We start from the raw sequence: 25,090 nt of genomic DNA on the forward strand, positions 1-25,090 counted from the left end.
ACAACAGTGATAAAATCAATGTGCAAAATAATCTCAAATGGCATAACCATATAGAAATTTAAAAAAGAATGTAAAATACATAAGAGGAAGTAATGGCTCCAGGTAACAGAAACAGGATGAATCACTTGTAAATTAAATTGTGGTATAAACAAAAAAGCATTCAATATAAGGAAGTGGTTTGAAATCAGTCTTTCCACTGGAAATAGGGATAGCAACAACTTAAAAACACTATGACCACTGGAACTGCCTGCCAGAACCAGAGGAAAGAACAGGGACAAAACTAAAACCAAGAACAAGGCTCAGCCAAGATGGCCAGAAAAAGGAGTCAGTAAAACTAGGGCTAGCGAGGGTAGTCGGTATGTGCCAAACAAAACAAACAATCGTAACCCTGTACTCAAAATATTTTGCAAAAAAAATTCAAAGCATATAAAATCGGATTTTCTGTCAGGAAAATAGAAATGTCTGAATGACAAGAGCTTTGAAACTAGTCTGTAGGTCTAGAAGAAACGGAAAATATTGAATTTTGAAGACAATCAATTTGGGGAATAAAAATCAAGCAGGACTCAAAAGGAATTTACTCAAAAATTAGCATAGAATAATGTATACATATAAAAATATTCAGAAGAATACAAATGTCAAGAAGGAAGCCAGGCACCAACTCATGCCTGTAGTCTTAGCCACAGAGAGATCAGGAGGATTGTGATTCAAGGCTATTCAAGGGAAATAGTTTCAGAGACTTCCATATTAAGAAATAGCTAAGCACAGTGCCATGCATCCATCATTTTAGCTTCTTGGGAAGCTAAAGTTGGGGGACTGAAGTTAGAAGCCCAAGCAAAAGACTTGTTAGAACCTTATCTCAATTAATAAAGTTGGATATTGTGGTGCACACTGAAATCCTACTTAAGTGGGAAGCATAAATAAGAAGATCAAAGTCCAGGTCAGACCAGACAAAAAAGCAGGCCCTATCTCAAAAATAATCAGACTAATAAATGCTTATGGCAGGTTCAACTGGTAGGTTGCCTGCCTAGCAAATATGAAGCCTTGAGTTCTAACCGCAGTACCACCACCACCACCAGAAAAATAAAAGAGTAAGAGAAAAGAAAAAGAAAACAATAAAGAAAAGAAAAAGGATAACACAAGGATAAGAGCATGGCTTAAGTGGTAGGAAATAAAAAGTGAGAAAGGTAGCATGAAGAATTGGATAAAGGCAACAAAAGTCATCCTGACAAATGCTTAGCAAAAACTGCTTGTAGTAGTTACTCAGTCCAGGCCATCGTAGAGATTCTTCCCATGTAATGTTCATACAGATAAAATGTAGACCCTTCAAATAAAGGGAAGATACACATACAAGTATCTATGCATGTGTGCGGGTATACACACATAAAGATTCTCTCTCTATGTCCTAGATTCTGATAGCTCATAGATCCGTCATTTCAGTCCATGAAATGAGCCCCAATAGACCAGTTTCCCAATTCAAAGATATGATGCAAAACAGAAGTAGGGAAAGAGTGGACAGCTACTAACAGTGGGGAAACAAGTTAGGACTGCTCTTAGCAATGGATAGGAAGACAGAAGACTTGTCTGGTTTCAGGACAAGATAACTATACAATTCCACAGAACATGAAGTGAGGATGGGTAGGTGGTAGAACAAAACTGTAACACCTGTTTAGATTAGACACAAAGTATAAAAATGAAAAGAAGATTTTGTTAAATGATGACTTTATCAGAGAAACAGCCAATAGAACTGAAATACTAACTCATGTTTTTCCAATTTCCCCATTCTTCCAATAAAAATAACCATGTGATGATGAAGCAAAAATTCTTGCATGTATGAGTGATTACTAGGAACCTTTAGGGAATTCTAACTGAGGAAAAAATGTCAATGGGCAAGAATATATCTGGAACACACTGAACAAAAAAATCCCAGTGTAAGACTAACTCATTGAGTCTCAACCACACATAAAATGATAACTGACCAAAGTTTTGATCAGTGCTTTCTATGAAGTCCCAAAAAGTTACAGGAAATTCAGGGGAATTTATCTGTACCCTTACCATCTCAAGACAATATATAAGAACACTTCTGAGAACCTCCAGGTTTAAATCTAGCAGACAAACAGGAACAAATTAGGCATCATTTCTAAAGAAACTGAATGGTGATACAGAATAATTAAATTACCATCCATCCAAACTTGTTCTAGAAAGGAAAAAAGAAAAGACAAGAAAGAAGAGGACAAAATAAGAGAGAGGTAATTAATTTCATGAGAAGAACTGGAGTCGTGTGTTAAGAGTATAAAATGCAAAGTAAGTCTCACCTTATTAGACACTTGTACCAGAATGCCAGAACAGAACCAGGATCTTGATTATGCAACACTTAAGAGCAGACAAGAAAAACAACAACCTTCCTCCTAAATATAACTAAGGTGGCTATCAGTGGCTTACTCCAATAATTATTAACTACTCTGGAAGCTGAAATCTGGGAACTGAGGTTCAAAGCCAGTCTGGGCAGATAAATCAAAGGTTTGATAAACCCAAGACACTCTTATCTCCAATTGACCAGCAAAAAGACATAATGGAGGTGAGGCACAAGCCTAAGGTGAAAAAAGCAATAGTGTGAGGCCCTAAGTTCAAGTTCTAGTACACACATGTACACACACGTACACACATGTACACACACGTACACACACACACACACACACACACACACACTGGGTATTCGCCTTGAGCTGAAGAACTTAGGGATATTCTATTCATAAAGCAATAAGAAGTGGCAAAACAATAAAGTAATATTCTTGGAAATTAAACATAACTTTCAAAGTAGAAATTCAATAAAAGTATTTTTTATAATCTGTCAGATTTCTCAGAATTTATAGAAGAAACATTTGAGAAAATAAGAAACTCTAATCAAATAGTAATGAGTTTGATTAAAAAGGGAAAGAGGAAAACTGATAATGGATAGAAGTGGATAACCCAAGGCTAAAAGAAAGTAAATGAGGGCTGGGAAGGTGGCTCAGTGGTAGAGCAATTGCCTTGCATGCATGAGGCCCTGGGTTCGATTCCTCAGCACCACATAAACAGAAAAAGAAAAAAGCCAGAAGTGGCGCTGTGGCTCAAGTGGTAGAGTGCTAGCTTTGAGCTGAAGAGCTGAGGGACAGTGCCCAGGCCCAGAGTTCAGGCCCCATGACCGGACCCAAAAGAAAAAAAAAAAAGAAAGTAAATGAGTTTTAGAGTCTTTCAAAGCATTCACAAAAGAGCTCAACACAATAATGAATAATAAAGGACATATACCTAAACAAATAACTGTAAAGTTTAAGCAAAGATGAGCTCAGACTGGTGGATATTCCTTTTTTCCCAGCACTCAGGAGGCTGACAAGAATTGTGAGTTGTCAGTTTGGGCTTCAAAAGTAGTGAGACATCTGTCTCAAAACCTTGATAACAAGAAAAGTATTTCTAACAAGATTCAAGAGGGAAAGAACACGTAAGTAGTTCAATAGTCAAAAAGTATTATCTATAGGTAACAGATTAGTAAAAAGAAATTTGAGTGTATGTTCAGGATTAAGATAGAGAAAGTATGAATAAGACAGCTTAATTTTTCTTTTCCATAGTATAAAAACACAATTTTAAACTGAAAGCTTTTTAAAAAAAAATAAATAAATGAAAGCAACAGACAAGAGTGAAAAGAAAAGCAGGTCTGAGAAAGGAAATCAGCGTATAAATTTTCTTTTTTTGATTGAATACTTCTTAGGTAGAAATATTAATAACAAATCCTTCAAATATCCTAGAAGGAAACTATTTTAACAACTTCATTAGTAAATCAGAATTATTAGAAGACATTTTTGTTGCATACCTGAGATTCTTCAGAGTGGTACTGTAAGGATTCCATGTTGCCCATAACAGAAGTCCCCAGAACTGACATTAGGGCCATCTTGTGATCCACTACTCTACTTTTCTGCCAAATAACTGCCTATGGACAGAAATGATAAAGGTAAGTTTTAACACAATTTAGATTCACTAAACTGAAGAAGTTACAGTATTTGTTTCTATATTCTATATTCATCTTCATCTTATATTTTCAGTAAAATTTAGAAGAGAAACATGAGATATAGAGTCTGAATAAACTCTGGATTTGAATTTTAAGTTACTTAAATTGCCATGTATAATCTACTTAACTTCCCTTACTTCCATTTTCTGCTTCTCTATCTAAAAGATGGCTACTGCTAGCACTATTGGAAAATGAAAATCCTAACGTAGACACAGCTTCATTAAATATTAATTCTCCCTCTCTTTTTCTCCTATTATATATTTCAATGTATATTTGAAATGAACATGTTAACTGAAATTTAACAGTTATAGTTCTATAAAGAACTATACTACAAAATTCCTATAGTCAAACAGGAACAAAAATTTTAGAAAAGCATGTACTTTAAAATTACCTTTATAAAATTACTTTCAATACAAAGACCTTACAATTAAATTAAATTAACCTTTTATATATGCAAGTACTAAATAATGAGCTTGGCTTTTTTTCAAGACATGCATGTAGCAGGGAAGATTAAGAGAATCACCGTCTAGAGAGACTGGACTTTGGCTGTGAATTACATGATTAGGTTTGAAATGCTGCAATTTTTTCAATTAATAAAGTTCAACCAAATATAGTTAAAACCCCTTGAGAAATCATCAGTGTAGAAACAATTCATTTAAGAAATGTTTACTTAACATGTTCTAATTCCTCATAAGAATGGGTAAAAGGCCTATGGAGAAAGTATTAGTATCAACACTGGAGGGTCAGGCAGAGGAAGGGTGCCAGAAAGAGTGGCCACAGGGGTAGTAAGAACAGTAGGATAATGTGTGTAAAAGATAAATTAAACGTTTTTATTTGCATCATATCTAGAGAGAGTAAGGTAGGGTAAAATACTTACCAATAAGAAGGGTGACAAAGGTTTAAAGAAGTGGTAACCTAAATTTGGGTATTGATGTAAAAAAGTATGCTTCACATCGCTTTTAGGAAGCTGGCTAGGAAGTGCAACCAGAGTGCAAAGCTAGGAGGTAGAGATACAACACACCTACCTAGGAAGCAGGAAGGAAAGAATGGGTACACCAGTGAATAGGTTTGTAGACTCAAAGGCTGAAGATTGAGAAAATTCTTCTGGGGGGGAGGGTCCGGTTGTGGGGCCTGAATTCTGGGCCTGGGCGCTGTCCCTCAGTTCTTCAGCTCAAGGCTAGCGCTCTACCACTTGAGTCACAGTGCCACTTCCAGCTTTTTTCTTTTTGCTTATGTAGTGCTGAGGAATTGAACCCAGGGCCTTATGCATGCAAGGCAAGTGCTTTACCACTGAGCCACCTTCCCAACCCAATTCCTCTGGTTTTATTTACTTAGTTTTTAATGAAAGAGTTCAAAGAAAGGTGAACAGGCAATAATTGCAATACTTAACATTCTAGAGAAGCTGCAAAATAACTCTTGTAGGAAACAGAAAAAAAATAGAAGAATTTCTAGTTAATACCCAATTGAGTTGGTCTTTTACAATCTGTTGCTCTGAAAAAAAATTACAGGACAGAATCTATTTACAAAATAAAAGAAGTCATCAATAAATCAAGATGACAAACTAATAAAAACTGCTTTCAATTCTACATGAAGTTTTTTAGTGATTGTGATAACCAACCAAATTGACACATTCTTGGAAAATTCATCCATTATCTTTGTAAAGTCTAAAAAGGCAGACACAAAAAGTCTCTCTTTGTCTCTCACTCTCTCTCTCTCTCAGAATCAAAGGAGTCCAGCCAAAGGAAATCCTTAACACCAGTAATTGGCTTCTGTTGGTATGTTGACTTAATTGGTATGTTAGGAATAAGAAAGAGGATGGGCAAAGTAACATCAATTATTGACTGCTTCTTGGTCATAGCCATTTGTAAATCATGTCTGAATTTTGAGAATCTCAAATGGCAACCTACTCAAACAGTCACTTAGTAAGATAAACCATTCAATATGTAGTAAAATAGGAAGACTTTACATAAATTCCCAGAGTTCTACTGATAATAGAAGCTATGATTTATGAAGAATTTAATGCTTATTAGACCTTACTATTCTAGACATTGTTTTCACAATTTCACATAAGTATTAACTCATGTCACAAATGAGTAAATTGGAGAAAAAAGAATTTAATTTAATCAAAGAAAAACAAAAATTGATGCTTCAATTTTTCTGCTTCTGAACTTCTCATTCTTTGCAAATTTCCTTCTCCATTACTCAGAGATATCAATAGAGAGCCATTTCTAAACCTTAAGTAGGAATTTCCCCAAAGTAAAATATCTGATTTAAAAAAAAGTTCTATGGCTATAAGATTTATCTCTCTTTATCTTGAGGTTATTAATCACAAAACAAAATAGCTTTAACATAGTCCTTTAAAGAAATAACTGTCCCTAGAAGAAGGGCAAGGAGTAAAATCGAAGTCCTCAAATCAAAGAATAAAGTCTAAAAGATAGAGCTACTATCCTAGTATCATTTTACAATCAAATGATTCTGAAATATAGTTACCAACTTTTATTATTTATTATTTACCAACTTTTATTATGCAGACCATATCTAAGGATTTCTAAGTTTCTAATAACTTACATTCACTAATATTTATATAACTATAGATACTAAGTAATTAGTCTAAAAATACACAACAAAATGGTAGAGCTAGGAAAACAATTCAGGTATCATCCTGTCCTAAGATTCAGTTTTCCACTATCGTTTTGGAAGTGATCTGTATAGACAAAAACAAAGTATATGAAATCAAAGCATAAAAACAGATTACATATAATTTGAAAACTAGACTTTAGGTTCAATGTGTATATTTCTAAACAAACCAAGGTAAATAAAGTAGGTTATTTAAAATGGGAACTGCTGGAAACACGAACTCAGGGCCTGAATGTTGTCCTTAAGCTTTTTTGCTCAATGTTGGTGTTCTACTGAATGAACCTCAGTTCCACCTCAAGCTTTTTAGTGAGTAATTGGAGATATGAGCCTCCTAGAATTTCCTGTTTTACTATCAGTTGTATTTAAATCATGTGTGCTTTCCTGTCTTTAATTCTGTGAAAGTATGCCTTCTTCAAAGCAAATATGATATACAAAAATCAAGGTAAAGGCTGTGGTAATCTTCCCAAGCCAAAAAGGACACATAACATGCTTAATTTAAGTGATAAAGGGTAAACTGGAAATATATTAACAGCAGCATATCTTTAGTGGAAGTCTGTGTTTATACAGAGTAAGAAAATGAATCAAGCATCCGTAGTATTCAAGATAAAGAATATGAAATATGATGTACTTTTTGGTGAGAAGTACTAATACTTGCAACAGCAATTTTTGTAATACAACCTGCCAAAACCTATCTTACAGTATGGTAGGGAGATTTAGTCATTTTGAATACTGAACTCTATATATTTTGAACAGTCACAGACTCTTTCTCAATGGGGTGTCTATACAATCATATACTTATGGATAACCAGGGTCTACAGTATGTAGAATTCACTCATTTTAAAGTTATAATTTAAAGGGTTTTAGTATTTACAGAGTAAGAAAACTATCACCACATTTTAGAGAAAAGTTTATCATTGTATGATAAAATCTCATATTCATTACCAGTAACTCCATAGTCATCCCCCTAAATTACTAATCTACTTTGTCATCATGTATTTGATGGATTTTTGTATTTAATATAAATGGAATCATACAGCATGTAGGCTTCTGTGATCACTTTTCATGTTTTCAGGGTTTACTCATACTATATTACAGTAGTACTTTAATCCCTTTCAAATGATTGAATAATATTCCATTGTATGCATAATCAATTGAATTATCATTCTGCCAGTTAATTAGTATTTGAGTGGTTCCCATGTTTTGGCCATTACAAACGGTGCTGCTATAAGCATTTATGTACAAATTTTTGTGTGAAGATATGTTTCCACTTCTCTTAGGCATATGCTAAGGGGGAGAATTCCTAGGTCACATGGCAACTATGTTTTTTAAAGAAAGTGTCTCATTCATTTCTCTAAAAAGATAGAAGCAGAATGAATTCTGCTCGTATGTTTTAAGTCAACTACAAGCTTGTGATTTAGGAACAATATTCAAAGTAACAGGTCATAGATTCAACGTTCTGAATAATCTATTGCTACATGGGAATAAAATTCTTACATAAGAAGTCCTCATAATAAGGAATCATTTCAAAATATAACCCTTCAGAACTTGTACTTTTGTAAAGCTATTTAGCTCTGATAATCTTGCATGCACACACATGCACACGCACACATATACACACACACACACAAACATACGCTCATGATCTTTTTGTTGGCAGTGCTAAAGATCAAACCTAGGGCCTCACACTAGGCAAGCATTGTGCAAATGAGCCATATCCTCAATGGCATATATATTTAAGAGTCAAGAAAACATTTTAAAAACTTTTAAAAATCTACCACTAGACATAGCTATAAAAGCTGAGAGACTAATATAAACTTCGTAAGATTTATTAAAGTGATGCTTTAAGACCAGATATAAATCTTAGTTGCTGGCTAATGCAAGATGGCTATTTCACTTCCACATTTGCAGAAGACAGTATACAGAATTATAAAAATATTACTTCAGGGAATGGGTTCTAGAAAAGCTGTAAAATACAACTTTTTTTAATTTGAAAGTGAGTATTACTAGTAGGATGGGAGCATGACTTAACACTAGGTAATTATTGCATCAGATCAAAGGGGCTCATTTAGGACTTCTAAACTAGCTGCACTTAAGCTATAACAAAGGATAAAGAGGTCTGCTAATAAGTAAAATTTTCCTTATTATGCAATATTTATTTTAAAAACAGGAACTATTATAAAAGTGTTAAACATTTAAATGTAATAAGTAAAAGCTGAATTTTTAATTACATTTTCTACATAAAATCATTTTTAGTTTGTCTTTTTTATCATTCTATCTACATTATTTTCTAAAACAGAGATTATCTCTTTACTTCCTGAAGTTTTTTGGTGTATCTTACCCTTAGGTTGAAAGCTTAACAAGAGCTAAAAATACACACAAGCCTCCATATGTTTTCTATCTAGGTCACACAAAGTTGGAGCATCTGGATGTGCCAAGTAAGAATCTGACTCTGGTCAGTATGATGACAGTGCAAAAGCACATCAAAAATATATCATTACATGCACACCAAACTGGGCTTGACTGGGGCTAGCCAAATATATCTTGTCCAATCCCTATTTCATTGACATATACTACTTACAATTGAGGGCAATTGTAAGGGCAATCTGTGACCCACAGGGAAAAGAAAGTTGCATATAGATGATGCACAATTAAGTAAAAAATTGCAATGATAAAACTGCCTAAACAGACAACACCTACTATGAAAAAAAGTATATATTATTGGCCTAAAGTACAACTGCAATAGTTGAATGTTTCCCCAAAATTCATCTTTAAATTTCATCATCATGAAAGAGAAAGCTCACCACCGAACACATTCTATGAAGCCATCATAACCCTCATCCCAAAACCAGGCAGGGACTCATCAAAGAAAGAGAACTATAGACCCATTTCTTTGATGAACATTGATGCGAAACTTCTCAACAAAATTTTGGCCAATCGACTTCAACAATTCATCCAAAAAATCATACACCACGATCAAACAGGATTCATTTCAGGGATGCAAAGCTGGTTCAATATACGCAAATCAATTAATATTATTCATCACATCAACAGGAGCAAGAATAAGAACCACATGGTTATCTCAATAGACGCAGAAAAAGCATTCGACAAGATCCAACACCCCTTTATGATGAAGGTTTTGGAAAAATTAGGAATCCATGGAACATTCCTCAATACAATAAAGGCTGTATATGACAAACCTACAGCCAGCATTATACTCAATGGTGAAAAACTAAAGCCATTTCCTCTTAACTCAGGAACAAGACAAGGATGCCCACTCTCTCCACTTCTCTTCAATCTAGTATTAGAATGCCTAGCTACAGCAATAAGACAAGATGCAGACATAAAGGGGATCCAAATAGGGAAAGAAGAAATAAAACTCTCCCTCTTTGCAGATGACATGATCTTGTATTTAAAGAATCCCATAGACTCCACTCCCAAATTACTCAAGCTGATTCAAAACTTTGGCAAAGTAGCAGGTTATAAAATTAACCCCCAAAAATCAATGGCTTTTCTGTATGCCAACAATGAGAAAAGTGTGGCTGAAATTAGGAAAGCAACTCCATTTGTAATAGCCCCACAAAAAATAAAATACCTAGGAATTAACTTAACTAAAGAAGTGAAGGACCTCTATGATGAAAACTTTAAAATCTTGAAAAAGGAAATCAACACAGAACTTAAAAAATGGCAAAACCTCCCATGCTCCTGGATTGGAAAGATTAACATCGTGAAAATGGCAATACTTCCCAAGGCTATCTACAAATTCAACGCAATACCTATCAAAATTCCACCCTCATTCTTCAAGGAAATAGAAGAGGCAATCCAAAAATTCATATGGAACAATAAAAGACCCCGAATAGCAAAAACGCTCCTCAACGGAAAGAACACTGCTGGAGGAATATCAATACCAAATTTCAAACTCTACTATAAAGCCATAGTAATCAAAACAGCTTGGTATTGGCATAAGAACAGACCTCAGGACCAATGGAATAGAATTGAAAACCCAGAAATGAACCTACAGACCTATAGCCATCTAATCTTCGATAAGGGAGCTAAAACAATAGAATGGAAGACAGACAGCCTCTTCAGTAAATGGTGCTGGCAAAACTGGTTAACTACATGTAGAAAACTAAAGCTAGATCCTTATATATCACCCTGCACCAGAATCAACTCCAAATGGATCAAAGACCTTGAACTCAAAGCAGACACTCTGAAAACATTACAGGATGGAATAGGAGAAACCCTGGGTCTCCTTGGCTCAGGCCGAAATTTTCTGAATAGAGGCCCGGAAACACAACAAATCAAAGAAAGGCTGGACAAATGGGATTGTATAAGGTTGCAGAGCTTCTGCAGGGCAAATGACATAGCTAGCAAGATCAATAGAAAGCCCACGGACTGGGAGAAGATCTTTACTAGCCATACAACGGACAAGGGTCTCATATCTAAAATATACTTGGAACTCAAAAAATTAAACCACCCAACAACAAATCCTCAAAGAAACAACTGCCCAATAAGTAAGTGGGCGAAAGACTTAAAGAGAAGCTTCTCTGAAGAAGAAAGAAGGATGGCCAATAGACACATGAAGAAATGTTCAACATCCCTAGCCATAAAAGAAATGCAAATCAAAACAACATTGAGATATCACCTCACTCCAGTTAGAACAGCAAAAATCAAGAACTCTAACAACAACAGATGCTGGAGGGGATGTGGACAGAAAGGAACCTTACTTCATTGTTGGTGGGAATGTAAACTTGTTCAACCACTTTGGAAAGCAGTATGGAGGTTCCTCAAAAGACTCCACATAGAGCTCCCCAACGACCCAGCAATCCCACTTTTGGGCATTTACCCAAATGATCACAAACAAGGCCACACTAAAGCTACCAGCACAACTATGTTTATTGCAGCATTATTTACCATAGCTAAGACATGGAACCAACCCAGATGCCCCTCAGTAGATGAATGGATCAAGAAGATGTGGTATATATACACAATGGAATTCTATGCCTCCATCAGAAAGAATGACATTTCCCCATTTGTTAGGAAATGGAAAGGCTTGGAAAAAATTATATTAAGTGAAGTAAGCCAGGCCCAAAGAAACATAGGTCCCATGGTTTCCCTTATTTGCAATATCTAGTATAGGTATGAGTCAAGCGGAAAAAGTCAGATAATGTGATGTTAGGAAAACAAAACCTCAAATATGTATTTTAATGTTTTTGTTTCTTTCATGCATGTGTTTCTAACGCATTTATAAGATTATTTCTTTGTTGCTTTGTATGTCCCTCCCCCACAGTGTAACCCCCGCTTTCACTATATTTGATGTCAGTATAACATGTGGAGGAGATGGGGACAAACAAGTCGTTTAAGGATTCAGGTGGACCTGTTGCAACAATGAGAAGTACAAAATGTCATGTCAAAACCAGCTTTACAATGTCGGTGGAGGGGGGGAGGGGGGGTATGATTGGTTGGGAGGGAGGGGGGAGGCTGGGAAGGGAGGTGAAGGGTAAACAAAGGAGGAGGCTGCAATGCTTGGTAAGAAATGTATGCATTATCCTGCCCATGTAATTGTAACCCCTCTGTACAGTATGTTCTCAAATAAAATAAAATAAAATTTAAAAAAAAAAAAAAAAAGAAATGTGCTACAGGGCCACTTGAAAGAATGTTCCAGATAACTAAAGTTTTCAACTCACCATCATCGAGGGTACTGCGTTAAATACATTCATGTCACTCTCTAAGGGCTCCAATACAGAAGAAAAATATCGATATTTATCTCTTCTACACACATAACTTCTAACTGAATTCCCCTAGATGCATTATTTACAGAGGTCATTTTTCAAGTGAGATCTCTGGCCTCCTACAGTCCAGATCAACTTGGCTATTTATTCATCAAAATAAAGTTAGGAAACTAACCTGAAAAAAAAAAAAAAAAAATTTCATCATCATTTAAGAGGGTGAAGGGGTGGAATATTCAAGAACTGATCAGGTCAGGGAACATCCTCTTATGAATGGGCTGATGTGTATCTCTATAACAGGCTTATTATCTTAGAAATGATCTCCTGATGAAAAGGAAAAGTTTGATTCAATTTTCATTCTGTATCATATGCTTGTTTGCCGTGTTATGATGCAGAAAGATGACTCTCATCACCAGATACAGACCTTCAATCTTGAATTCTCTAGTCTCTGTATTTATGAGCCAAACAAACCTGTTATTTATAAGTTACTGGCAGAAAATGGATGGAGAAAGTAACCAAATTTTTCTTACAAATTATATGCAAAAGAATGTACTATACTTACTTAAATTTCTTAAAGTCAGGAATTTTAACCACTTTCATGGTCTAACAAATTAACATAAATGAATCTGTATTTATTGTGATCTACCCCTGAATATATATTTATACCAGTTCTGGTTTGGAAAAGAGCAAAGGTACAAATACAAGTATAAAAGTACAATTTTTTTAAACTGCCAATATAGTAACAATTTTAATAATAACAGTCAATACTAAAGGAATAGTAAATTTTCAATAGTATAAATAATTCATATGAAATTGAGTGATATAGATTATTCAATTTATTAAAAATTATAGAGTACTCAAAATTATGGCTTATTCAATTTTTTAAATTATAAAAAGATTGTTCTGGTACTTTCAGAAAAACAATACCATTTTCTACTAAATAGTAAGTATTAATATGGTTTGATTATTGCTAAGCAAACTCAGACTTTCAAAACTGAGTCTATCTTGGTAAAATTTAGTGAGCACAATTAATTGAATTTGAAAATCTCTTATTTTTACCTTTACTTAAATATTTCTAATTTTACTTTATTTGAATAGCACATTTATTTTTTTCCTGAGGGCTACAAGTAAATTAGTAACATACATTTCATGTAGGGAGTTATACAAGTGAGAGACTAAGAAAGGATTAATTTTTACATTCTACTTTTCTATACATTTTGACTTTTGAGCTATGTTAAAGTAGAATTTAAAAACTAAACAATAAGGGTTGATTTCTTCTAAAATCAAAATCAAAATAAAGATGTCCACTTTCCCTGCTCCTCTTCAATATAGCATTGGAATTCCTAGCCAGAGCAATAAAGCAAGAGAAAAACATAAAACGGATCCACATAGGGAAAGAAGTAAAACTATCCCTCTTCACAGCTGAAATGATTCTGTATTTAAAAACCCTACAGTTTCCTGAGCTGATCCAAAACTTTGGCAAAGTAGAAGGATATAAAGCCAATCCACAAAAATCAGTTGCTTTTCTGTATGCCAACTATGAGATGAGTGAGACTGAAATCAGGAATGAAACTCCATTGTAACAGCTTCACAAAATAAAATACCTATGTATTAACTTAACCAAAGAGGTGAAGGACCACTATGATGAAAACTTTTAAAACCTGAAAAAGGAAATTAAAGCAGATTTAAGGAAATGTAAAATCCTTCCATGATCCTGGATTGGAAGGATTAACACTGTAAAAATGGCAATACTGCCCAAAGCTATCTACAAATTCAATGCAATACCCATCAAAATCCCAACAAATTCTTCAATATTATAGAGGAAGTAGTCCAAAAATTCATATGGAATAAAAGAAGTCCCCAAAAAGTAAAAACAATCCTAAGCAGGAAGAACAATGCTGGAGAGATATCAATACCAAACTTCAAACTCTATTACAAAGCTGTAATAATAAAAAAAAATCTTGGTACTGACACAAGAATAGGCCTGAGGACCAAGGGAATATAAGAACCAAAAAAGAATCCACAGGCCTATTAACATCTAATATTTAATAAGGGAGCCAAAAACACAGGATGGAAGAGACAGCCTCCTCAACAGAATTGGAAGAATTGGCTATACATGTGTAAAAAACTAAAACTAGATCCTTATATATCACCCTGCACCAGAATCAATTCAAATGAATCAAAGACCTCATGTAAGACCAGATTCCCTGAAAATATTACAGGAAGAAACAGGGGAAACACCAAGTCTCCCTGACATCGGTCGCAACTTCCTAAGTAAAGATCCACAATCACAACCAAAGAAATGGGATTGCATCAAATTGAAAAGCTTCTGCATGGCAAAGGACATAGCTAGCAATATAAATAGAGAGCCCACAGAATGGGAGAAGCTCTTTACTAGTTATGCATTAGACAAGGGCCTGATATCTAAAATATACTTAGAGCTCAAAAATTAAACCCCTAAAACCAAATAAATCTTTAAGGAAACAACATCCTAATTAATAAATGGGCTAACGACTTAAAGAGAGACTTCTCAGAAGAAGAATGGTCAATAAATAGATGAAGAGATGTTCAACATTTCTGGCCATAACAGAAATGCAAATCGAAACAACACTGAGATTCCATCTCACTCCAGTTAGAATGGCCATTATCAAGAAAACTAATAATAACAGATGCTAGCAAGGATGAGGCCAAAAGGGAAAGTTACTACACTGTTGGTGGGAATGTAAACTTGTTCAACCACTCTGGAAAGCAGTATGGAGGCTCCTCCAAAGACTTAAACATAGAGCTTCTCTCTGACCCAGCAATCCCATTCCTGGGAATTTATCTAATTGACTACAAACCCAGTCATACTAAAGCCACCAGCACAACCTTGTTCGTTGCAGCATGTGTACCATAGCTAAGGTAAGGAATCAATCAGATGCCTTTCCATAGACAAATGGATCAAGAAAAATGTGGTATTTATACACAATAGAATTCTATGCTTCCATCAGGAAGATCAAATAAATAATTCACAGAATGGGTGTTTTTGTTTTGTTTGCAAATCACATATTACTGATTTATAAATATACTTGATTTTAGATTTTATTTTCTAATATTGAATAGAACTTTTTGTTCTTTAAGAGACTTTCCTTCTCTAGAATTGCTTTCTTTGTTATTATTGTCCGTTGTGGGACCTGAACTCAGGGCCTAGACACTGTCTCTGAGCTCTTTTGCTCAAGGCTAGCGCTCTACAACTTTGAGCCATAGCTCCACTTGCGATTTTTGTGTTGTTAATTGGAGATAAAAGTCTCATGGAAACTTTTCTGCCCTGGATGGGTTCAAACCACAAACCTCAGATCTCAGCCTCCTGAGTAGCTAGGATTACAGGCATGAGTCACTGGTACCCAGCTTGAATTGCTTTTACATCTCCAGAGCTCATCATAAATGAAGCTATCCCTAGCATCTCTTTTGCAACACACAATAGGTAAGCATCTCAACAAAATTGTTCTTTAAGGTCCTAATTTTTTGTATACAAGCAATAAGTCTTATAATACCTGACCTATAGTTGATTAGATTTTTCTCTCTAAGCTAGCAAAACAAACAAAATCTCTACTATTGTGGTAGAAATTTTACTTCAAAAAATTTGTATGAAGAAGCTACTTTACAATGCTATCAAAATTATGGCACTGTAATTAATGAAGATAACTACATATTAAAGATTCAAGACAGGTACACTGAGGAATTTTTAAAAGGTGAGCAAATACAGTCATTATATTCAATGTACATTATACAAAAAAAAAAGAACTATATAACTTTAGGGTAGGTATGGGAGGGAAGAATAATGGAGAAGAATCATAAAAGGGTTGATATTAATCAAGATGCATTGTACTCAAAAAATGACTTATGGAATTGTGACCTCTTTGTACAACTACTTAGTAATAAAACTTTTTTAAAGAATACAATAAGCCAGGCGCTGGTGGATTATGCCTGTAATCCTAGCTACTCAGGAGGCTGAAGCCTGAGATCATGGTTTGAAGCCAGCCCACGCAGAAAAGTCCCCATGAGACTTTTAGCTCTAATTAACTACTACAAAAAACCTGGAAGTGGTGCTGGGGCTCAGTCACTAGCCTTGTGCACAAAGAGGCTTAGGGACAGCACCTAGGCCATGAGTTCAAGCCCTACAATGGGGAAAAAGGAATACAATATCATTTTCTTGGCCATACAAGTTGAAAATTCTCAAATCTTATATTCTTCATTTTCCACCTGAAGTTAGTCAACTCATCTCACAGATTCTTCCTTTTAATAGCTACCATAGCAGACACTTCTTGGTTTATATGTCCAATTTATTTATCAGAACTCAGTCCTCATGTCCTAAAATCTAGCTTTTTGCTCATTACTGGTGATCTACTCCTTGAGCCTTGTCTCCAGTCCATCTTTTCTGATGGGTAATTAGAGAGTCTTTTGAACTTAACTGCCCAAAGTGACTTTAAATACTGATTATAGATGTGAACTACTGGTGCCAGTCAGCCTAAAATTTAAGACTCTTTTAAATCTGGCCTCTAGACCTCTGGATTTTCTTATATAAAATACCTAATCATCAAATTTAATTTATTCACTGCTTCTAAATGTGTTGTTCCTTCAAAAGATATAGACCTTTCTGTTTATATCTTTTATGATGATTTCTTCTTTTTGTAAAATTAAGGTTTGAACTCAAGGCCATAGGCTTAGCAGACAAGTTCCCCACCACTTGACTCAAGACCTCTACTCTTCTTGTTTTAGTTTGGTTTTAGGTAAAGTCTCTTGCTCTTCTCCTGGTTGTTGCTAAAACTGAATTCTTTTATCTTCCCTTCCCATATATCTGAGATTAAAGATGTGAACCACCATACCTGGATTGCTTGTTGGGGGTCTTGTGAAAATTTTGTCCAGGCTAGACTGGTACCATAATCCTCCCAACATCTGCCTCCTGTGTAACTGGGATATATGTGTAAACCAACAGTGTCTGGCTAACACAGGGTTTCAAAGGAAAGGTTTGGAGAGGTCTTGCCAGTATTATGGCATTCGGGATCACATTTGACACCTGTAAATGGAGACATGGAGAAAAAGGAGTGGTCTTGTTCTGAGAACAAAGATCCACTAAATCAGATCTGTGTTAGAAAAGAGATTTTACACTCCATGGCTCTGGACTTTTATCTGACCCCTAACAATGAAAGCCTGTGAGGAAGTCTTACTTTCTGTCTATATTAATGTCTCCTACTCACAGATTTTTTTTCCCAGAGATTCCTTGTGTCTATCCCACCTCAATATCAGAATTAAATTCTGATTGTGAACAAGATTTTCATAATTTCTTATGCTGTAATCAAATCAGAGTTGTGACTAAATTCTCCTAAATATTTTATAATATTTTATAGTAACATATCTGAGTATCAGCTTAAACCTAGCCAACATTTATGATTCAGATCAAAACTCATCCATCAAGAAGTCTTCCCTAAAAATTTTGGCCTGAAGTAATCTTTACTTCCTTTCCTTTTTCACTGACAATGAAGGAAAAATCAAACAGTAGACAAATTTGGAAAATTCTATGGAATCAGTCAAAACATACCTATATTCTCATGGGAAATAACAGGAAGATTTTTTAAGACTCTAATAATATAAACACCAAAATGTTTAAAAAGAGAACAACACTTAAGAATTTGATATATTTGTTTCATCTTTTCTATATAGCATTTTATAGAAATTAGATTAGAAGCAAATAAAGTAATATAACAAAGGAAAAAAATAAGAATCATTTAATAAATTTAGTTATCATTAAACCAACAACTCATGATTGATAATTAGTGCAGCTAGCCCTAAAATATATCTGAAGGAACATCTACTTCATCAAGTAAAAGGAAACAAGCTGAGCGCCAGCATTTCACATCTGTAATCCTAGGTCCTGGGAAGGCTGAGAATGGACAGATTCTAGTTCAAGGCATCCTGGGCATATTTAACAACCCTTCTCAACCCATGGCTGGACATTAGTTATTGTAGCTTCACAGAAGGCAGAGATTGAGAGAACTGCAGGCTAAGACTGAGAGAACAAGCCAGCCTAGGCACCATGAGATTCCATCTCAATGTTGAGCTCAGTCACATAAACCTGTTATCACAGCTACAAGTAGAAAGCCAAATTAGTTGGATTGAGATACAGGCACATGCTTAGGTGGGAAGAAAACCCTGGCTTAAAATAATCAGTTAGAAAGGGTCAAAAGCTTTGGCATATGCCAAGTGGGAGACACGAGTTCAAGCCTAAGTACTGCACATCCCCTCAAAATGGGGCAATAAACACAAACTTTATCCCAAATCATCCAAACTGGCAGAGGAAGAAAAAAATTCCTTAAAAGAAAGGGGCATTTGAGCCACAATTTTGAATTCAAATCTAGGTTTAATTATACTGCTTGTTAAAACTCTGACTGGGATTGGAGGGCAAAAGGAAGAGGTGGCCTTTAACATTAGTCCAATTACAGTGAAAGACCTTTCCTATATTTCCCACAGTACACCTGAAACAAAGAATATCATGAACATTACGAACACAGCAGATGTAGATTAAAAGACACTACTTATTTTTCCATTTATAACTCAAATCTTTAGTGACTATGACAAGAAAGTATTCCTCAAGACTTAGGGAAAACTATGTCAAGTAATGGAGCTTCCACCACATACATATCAAATCTCCATGGCCAGATTCCTGGTTTACTATATCTGGTTAAGGCCCTACCAGACTGAATACTTTCAGAATGGATGAAATCAGAAATGAACTGTGTCATCATTCTCCCTGACCTTAGTGTGTGTATGTATGTGGGTGTGACAGACACCAACAACACAACAATCACTTATTCTAGTAAGTCTTAACACTTTTATGACATAAAGGTAGAAACAGGAGGGAAGCCTTCTTTAAATTATGAGTTTGGTAACAGTTCAAACCTTATGTCAATGGCATCCAATTTAGTTTTTGTAATACCAGTAAGCATCTATCTAATTATTAAAACAGAACCCAGGGTTGAGGAATAATTCAGTGGTAGAAAGCACACTCCACACATGCAAGGTTCTAAGTTTGACCCACAACACTGCAAAACAAAATAAAACAACAACAAAAAACCCCTAAACTTCCAAACAATTTTTAAATATAAGTCATTTTTAAAGGAAAGCAAGTATCCTTTATTGGAAATCACAAATTAAGCATGCTCTAAACTAGTGTTCTACAAAATTATTTGTTCTTATAAAATCAAATTCAGATATCATGTTAAGAAAAACTTTCAATTCTACAAAATAATTACTATGAAAGTAAAGACATATACAGCAGGGAACTTACAGTCCTTAGGTAACTACAACTAAACCTGAAAACTGTAATATTCATCTAAGCAATGGCTCTAGCAATTCTCCAAATAATATCTACTTTAAATAAACTCACTGAATCCACTTGTAAATTACTTTCCTTTGGCTGTCTCATTATTCAATATGCTTTCAAGGAACATGGTGATGAAAGAAGAAAAATACCTCTTTCTAACATAACCATACTGGCAAGAACATCAACATTATCAGTATTCAGAGAATGTCTTGGCAGGTTAAACCTTCATAAAAAGAAGGAACACTATCTAATCCAAGTTATCAAAATAGCAATAGTACTTCTCATATTATATTCAATACGATAGTAATGCAGGAAAAAATAAAGACATCAATATTGTCACATTTAAATTTAAAGACAATTTCTTTTTCATAAAAGCATATGAATTATGATGAAAGTAGACACTACTGAGTAAGAAAAGCTAAAGGGCAATGTTCAAAGAGAGTTATGATACCAGGTAAATATTATTTGGTAGGTTTTTTGGATAAAGTATTTTAACAGTTTTTTGAAGCACAAAAGGATTACTGAAAAACAAAAAAGTAGAATAGCAATCTGTGTTAACAGAAATGTCTAAAGGTAGGAAACATTCTATTTCAGTCCTTGATCTTGTATAGTAATAGCTGATAATTTTCTTATTAAACTTTTGATAATCTTCTATTGCTTTCATGGCATAACATTCTTAAAACTGCATCTTAAATTATTCAAGGCCACAGACATGCATTTGTTTAATCAAAGTTAAAATATTATGTCCTCTAAAAATAATATATAGTAAATTACAAAATATTGTTTTTCATTCTCAAAAGAAAGTATCTATATAATTTTATATTGAATGGGAAAATGATGTAAGGTTAACATTATTATATATTTCACTTTGATTAAAGAATTTATATATCATCTCACAAATATACTTACTTTAATTAGAAAGGCAATAACTATGTTTTGCCTATTATACTTTCTTAGTAAACTATTCTACTTAGTTGTAATAATTTTTCAGAAGTATATCTCTCATCATATGTAACATTTTCATCAGTTTTCCCTTCCTGATGACTATGTTTCTTCTAACCTTGCTCTTTTCTTAACTTGGGAATATTTAACTTTTAATTACTAAATGCCCTCTGGATCAAGAGGTCATAGGTTATTTATATTAGCAGGATGAGTCTCCATCCATCAACATCGTGAGCAATCATAGCATGGTAGAACTGAAAGAGATCTCAAGGTATCATTTGGTTGAGCTATATGCCAGCAAGAACAGGTGGCTAGCTATTCTTAATTTTCTTTTCTTTTTTATTTTTTTAAAGATGACCCAATATTTTGATTATAAACATTTACCATGGCCTGAAGACCGAGGATAAAGACTTCTGGATAAATGAGTAAAAAGGATGAAGTAGAAAGAAAACTGAATCAAAATGTGTTCTGACTTCAGCACTATTACTAAAAAATACGAAAAAAAATTAACTGATCATTTTGACCTTCAAGTTCTTCACATAAATACTGTTTACCTTACAAAGTTATTGTAAGTATTCTGATATCTGAAAAAGTATTCTATAACTGTCATATAGTACTGATTAACACCGGAAAGGAAGGCAAGTTATAAAGAACAAGGCCTGCCAAGTTTCAACCCACATTGACAATTAACTAGTTGTATAACACTGAGCAAAGAATTAAATTTTTTTTATTTCTGTTTAGAGGACAACTGCAAAATAGATAAAATGTTCATCTCACTTGCTTGTTTCTATAAGCATTAAGGGACGCTGATGCATCTGGAATGATCCTGATACTACGCAGATACTCATTCAAAATTACTATTTCCCATCAGATTTCTACATTGCTGTATGGCTCTGTTCTCCATTAAATATTTCAAAGGCACATGAAAAATTTCAGGAAAAACATTAATCAGAAAAATACATCAGAAAAATACATCAGCTTTATTTCCTCTTAATTTATTACACAATAAAATGAATTTTTTTCCTTATTAGGCTTATTGAAAACTGTGAATAAGCTGGATTCCTTTAAAAAACAAACAATACTCCAACCCTTTCAAATATAAAAAGGTTAGTAGTTGAAAAATGTTACTGAATTGTGAGCTTTCTAAAGGACTAAAGTAAGCCTTACTAATTTTCATATTATTAAAATCTATCAAATTTGACAAGAGAAGGCACTTAAGTATTTCTTGAAATTTTGTTTCAGGGGATCATTAGTGTAAGGTTCAATTAGATTTCATATAGATACTGTCAAATTAAAGATGTTCTTTCTTTCCTTTCTTTCTTTCTTTCTTCCTTTCTTTATTTTTTGTTGGTCATGGGGCTTGAACTCTGTGCCTGGGTGCTATCCCTCAGCCCTTCAGCTCAAGGCAAGCACTCTACCACTTGAGCCACAGCACCACTTCTGATTTTCTGGTGGTTTATTGGAGATAAGAGTCTCACAGACTTTTCCTGCCTGGGCTGGCTTTGAACTGTGATACGATCCTCAGATCTCAGCCTCCCGAGAGCTAGGATTACAGATGTGAGCCACCAGCACCCAGTTAAAGATGTTGTTTATATAATAAAAATAAATTAAAAGAATGACTAATTTTTTTATAAAGGACTTTTTTTTCAAAGCAGCCTTTGAAATGCTACAATATAATAGCATAAACTGGGTATATTATATTTCTCACACATTCTGAAGGTTTGGAATTCCAAGATGAAGCCTGGATATGGTCTTTGGTGAGAACCAACTATCTAGTTGAAAGGGAACACCTTTTTACAGTGTCCTCAGATGACCGGAGATGAAAAGCAGCTATCTCTTCTATAAGGGCACTAATTCCATCTATCTTTGCTCTTCCTTCATGACCAAATCACCTCCAAAGGCCAATTTACTAATACTATCACACTGGTGATTAGGTTTTCTACAAATGAATTTGGATGGTATGGTGTAACAAAACATTCAATCTATGATACATATCTAATTGATTTACTCAAAACATACTAAACATACTATTATTATATTATATACCAAAAATAATATTTTTTTTGGTGCCAGTACTGGGGCTTAAATTAACTTCAGGGATTCATGGTATTACTTGGCTTTTTGGCTCAAGGATGATGTTCAACCACCTGAGCCACAACCCCATTTGCAACATTCTGCTGGCTAATTCGAGAGTCTTCAATATTTCTGCCGATGTTGGCTTCGAAGTGTGATCCTCAGCCTCCTGAAGAGCTAGGATTATCGCTGGCCCCAAAAGAAAAAAAATTATTAAATGTAATAGTGCTTACCTTATTATGTACAAAAACAAGCCTTAAACCAGGCTTTATGATACCATAGCTTATCAGGAGATCCTGGATCTTTTTTAATTCATCTTTACATTTTTTAGTGGTTGAGTAAAATTGCTTTCTTACAGGAAGATTCTTAAATAACCTTAAAGCAGTTACAGTTGTACCTGTTGGCAGATAAGATGAAAGCATATTTAGATTTGGATGAAACTTCAGATTTTCAAATCCATATTCAGTCAATATTTAGCCTTTTGAATCATTGAAGTTAATCTTTATCCAAGACTAGGAAATTTTAAAAAGCTTATTTCTGCAAACTACTCAGATCCACTACTAGATTCTCCCATTTTTAACTTCCTAAATATGATATCCTTTTCTATATGATCTAAACAAGAAAAAATAAATTTCTACTACTGCGGAGCAACACAGAATCTTCAATATCTGAAGAAATGTGCTGATATAAGAACTACCTGTGGATGTGATTACTTTGCACTTTAAAACACAATTAAGGAGCTGGAGTAAGGTGGCTCAGTGGTAGAATGCTTGCCTTGCGTGCATGAGGCCCTGAGTTCGATTCCTCAGCACTACATAAGCAGAAAAAGCCAGAAGTGGTGCTGTGACTCAAGTGGTAGAGTGCTAGTCTTGAGCTGAAGAGCTGAGGAATAGTGCCCAGGCCCAGAGTTCAGGCTCCAGGACTGGCAAAAAACAAACTAACAAACAAAAACATAATGTAAGCTAAAGCATTCCTGTAATTCCAGCCCTTCAGGAGGCTGAGGCAATTTCAAGACAAGTCTGTGTAATGTAATGAGACCCTGTTCCAAAACAAATAATACAGGTGGTTTCAGACTATAAAGCATGTGATAACTTTAATCATTTCCTTAAAAATTCTTATCTAAAGTAATATCTAATAACCTGGTTTAATTTACCATATCTTCAACAACAAACATTAAAAACATAGGATAATCAATCAAAAGCACTATTTTTAACTTACAAATAAACTGAAAATCTGAATAAAGGTATAATATTATGTTATTTACTCAGTAAAGTTTTCTTAGTAGCATATATTAATTGTATAAAACCATGAGACTCATTATGACATGTTCATACTATATATAAGGTACACTGATGACATTTGCAACTACTATAACCCATATTTCCTGTCTACTGCTCGTCTTTGTCTTCCATTTATGTTCCTGAAAACTGTGATTTTGTTCTTCTTAATGGTTGAATAATATTCCATCACATACATATACCAAATTTACTTTATTCATGTATCCGCTGATGGGCACTTAGGGGAACTCCCATGACTTAGCTATTTTGAGTAATACCATAATATACATTAAGTATGTTGGTATCTCTAATGAATTCTGTCTTTAATTATTTTGGGTATATACTAGTAGTAAAGTTAGATTACATGGCAGTTCTACTTTTTTTTTTTTGTGGAACCTCTATAATGATTCCCATAATGGCTGTATACTGGGAAGAGTCCTACATATAATCATGCTGTAGTTTTTAAGTCAAGTTACTAATTCACATTACTGGCCAGCCTGTTTAGTTACGCAAGATCAAAAACCTTTTTTTCTCTTTGCTTTTTCTTTCTATCTTCCCCTAGCCACTAATTCCCCCAAGCAGGACACTCAAGAATATCTTTACAGCTCCAGGCAAGGACACCTTGCCCCTCTCCTTATCTCATTGGCCAGGAGTAAAGAAGTAAGAATAGTGATGAACAGCAAGGGATATAACTCTAGAGGCTCATCTCATCAGGCCAATAATCCTGGGCTTTCCTTTCCTATGTGGACTGTACTTTTGTTTTCTTTGCAATAGTAACATGTGTGGCCTCATACTAAAGGGCAAATTAATAAACATTGAGCTTCTTTTCTCTCAAATCTCACTCTCATTATTTGTAAACTAGCAGTGAGTTCAGGAGACTGAATTTCCAGTATCAGCTGAACTAATTTACATTCCTATGGATAATGTATGAAGGGGTCTACCTCATTCTGTTTCTCCTATGTTTTCCCAGTTTCAAACTTTCAGGTTTTACATTAAGGTCTTTGATCTATATTGACTTTTTTTTTTGGTCAGTCAT

At 34.5% G+C, this 25,090-nt stretch overlaps 1 protein-coding gene across 9 annotated transcripts in view; it reads right to left on the bottom strand.

Annotated features, from left to right (window-relative positions):
- The window catches only part of Pms1 (PMS1 homolog 1, mismatch repair system component), an 86,167-nt gene that overhangs the window by 23,978 nt on the left and 37,099 nt on the right, over positions 1 to 25,090 (bottom strand). For 8 of the 9 annotated variants that reach the window (XM_042688363.1, XM_042688362.1, XM_042688365.1 and 5 more), the window contains 2 exons: positions 23,011 to 23,174; positions 3,845 to 3,961 (listed from right to left, as the gene is read on the bottom strand). In XM_042688363.1, coding sequence (XP_042544297.1) covers positions 3,845 to 3,961; positions 23,011 to 23,174 — 281 coding nt within the window. Of the gene's footprint in view, positions 1 to 3,844; positions 3,962 to 12,360; positions 12,425 to 23,010; positions 23,175 to 25,090 lie in introns of those variants that run through there. The other variant, XM_042688366.1, reaches the window with a different exon arrangement.

This window comes from Dipodomys spectabilis, unplaced genomic scaffold (assembly GCF_019054845.1).
Source record: "Dipodomys spectabilis isolate Male_0828 unplaced genomic scaffold, ASM1905484v1 ptg000115l, whole genome shotgun sequence".
Taxonomy (NCBI): Eukaryota; Metazoa; Chordata; class Mammalia; order Rodentia; family Heteromyidae; genus Dipodomys; species Dipodomys spectabilis.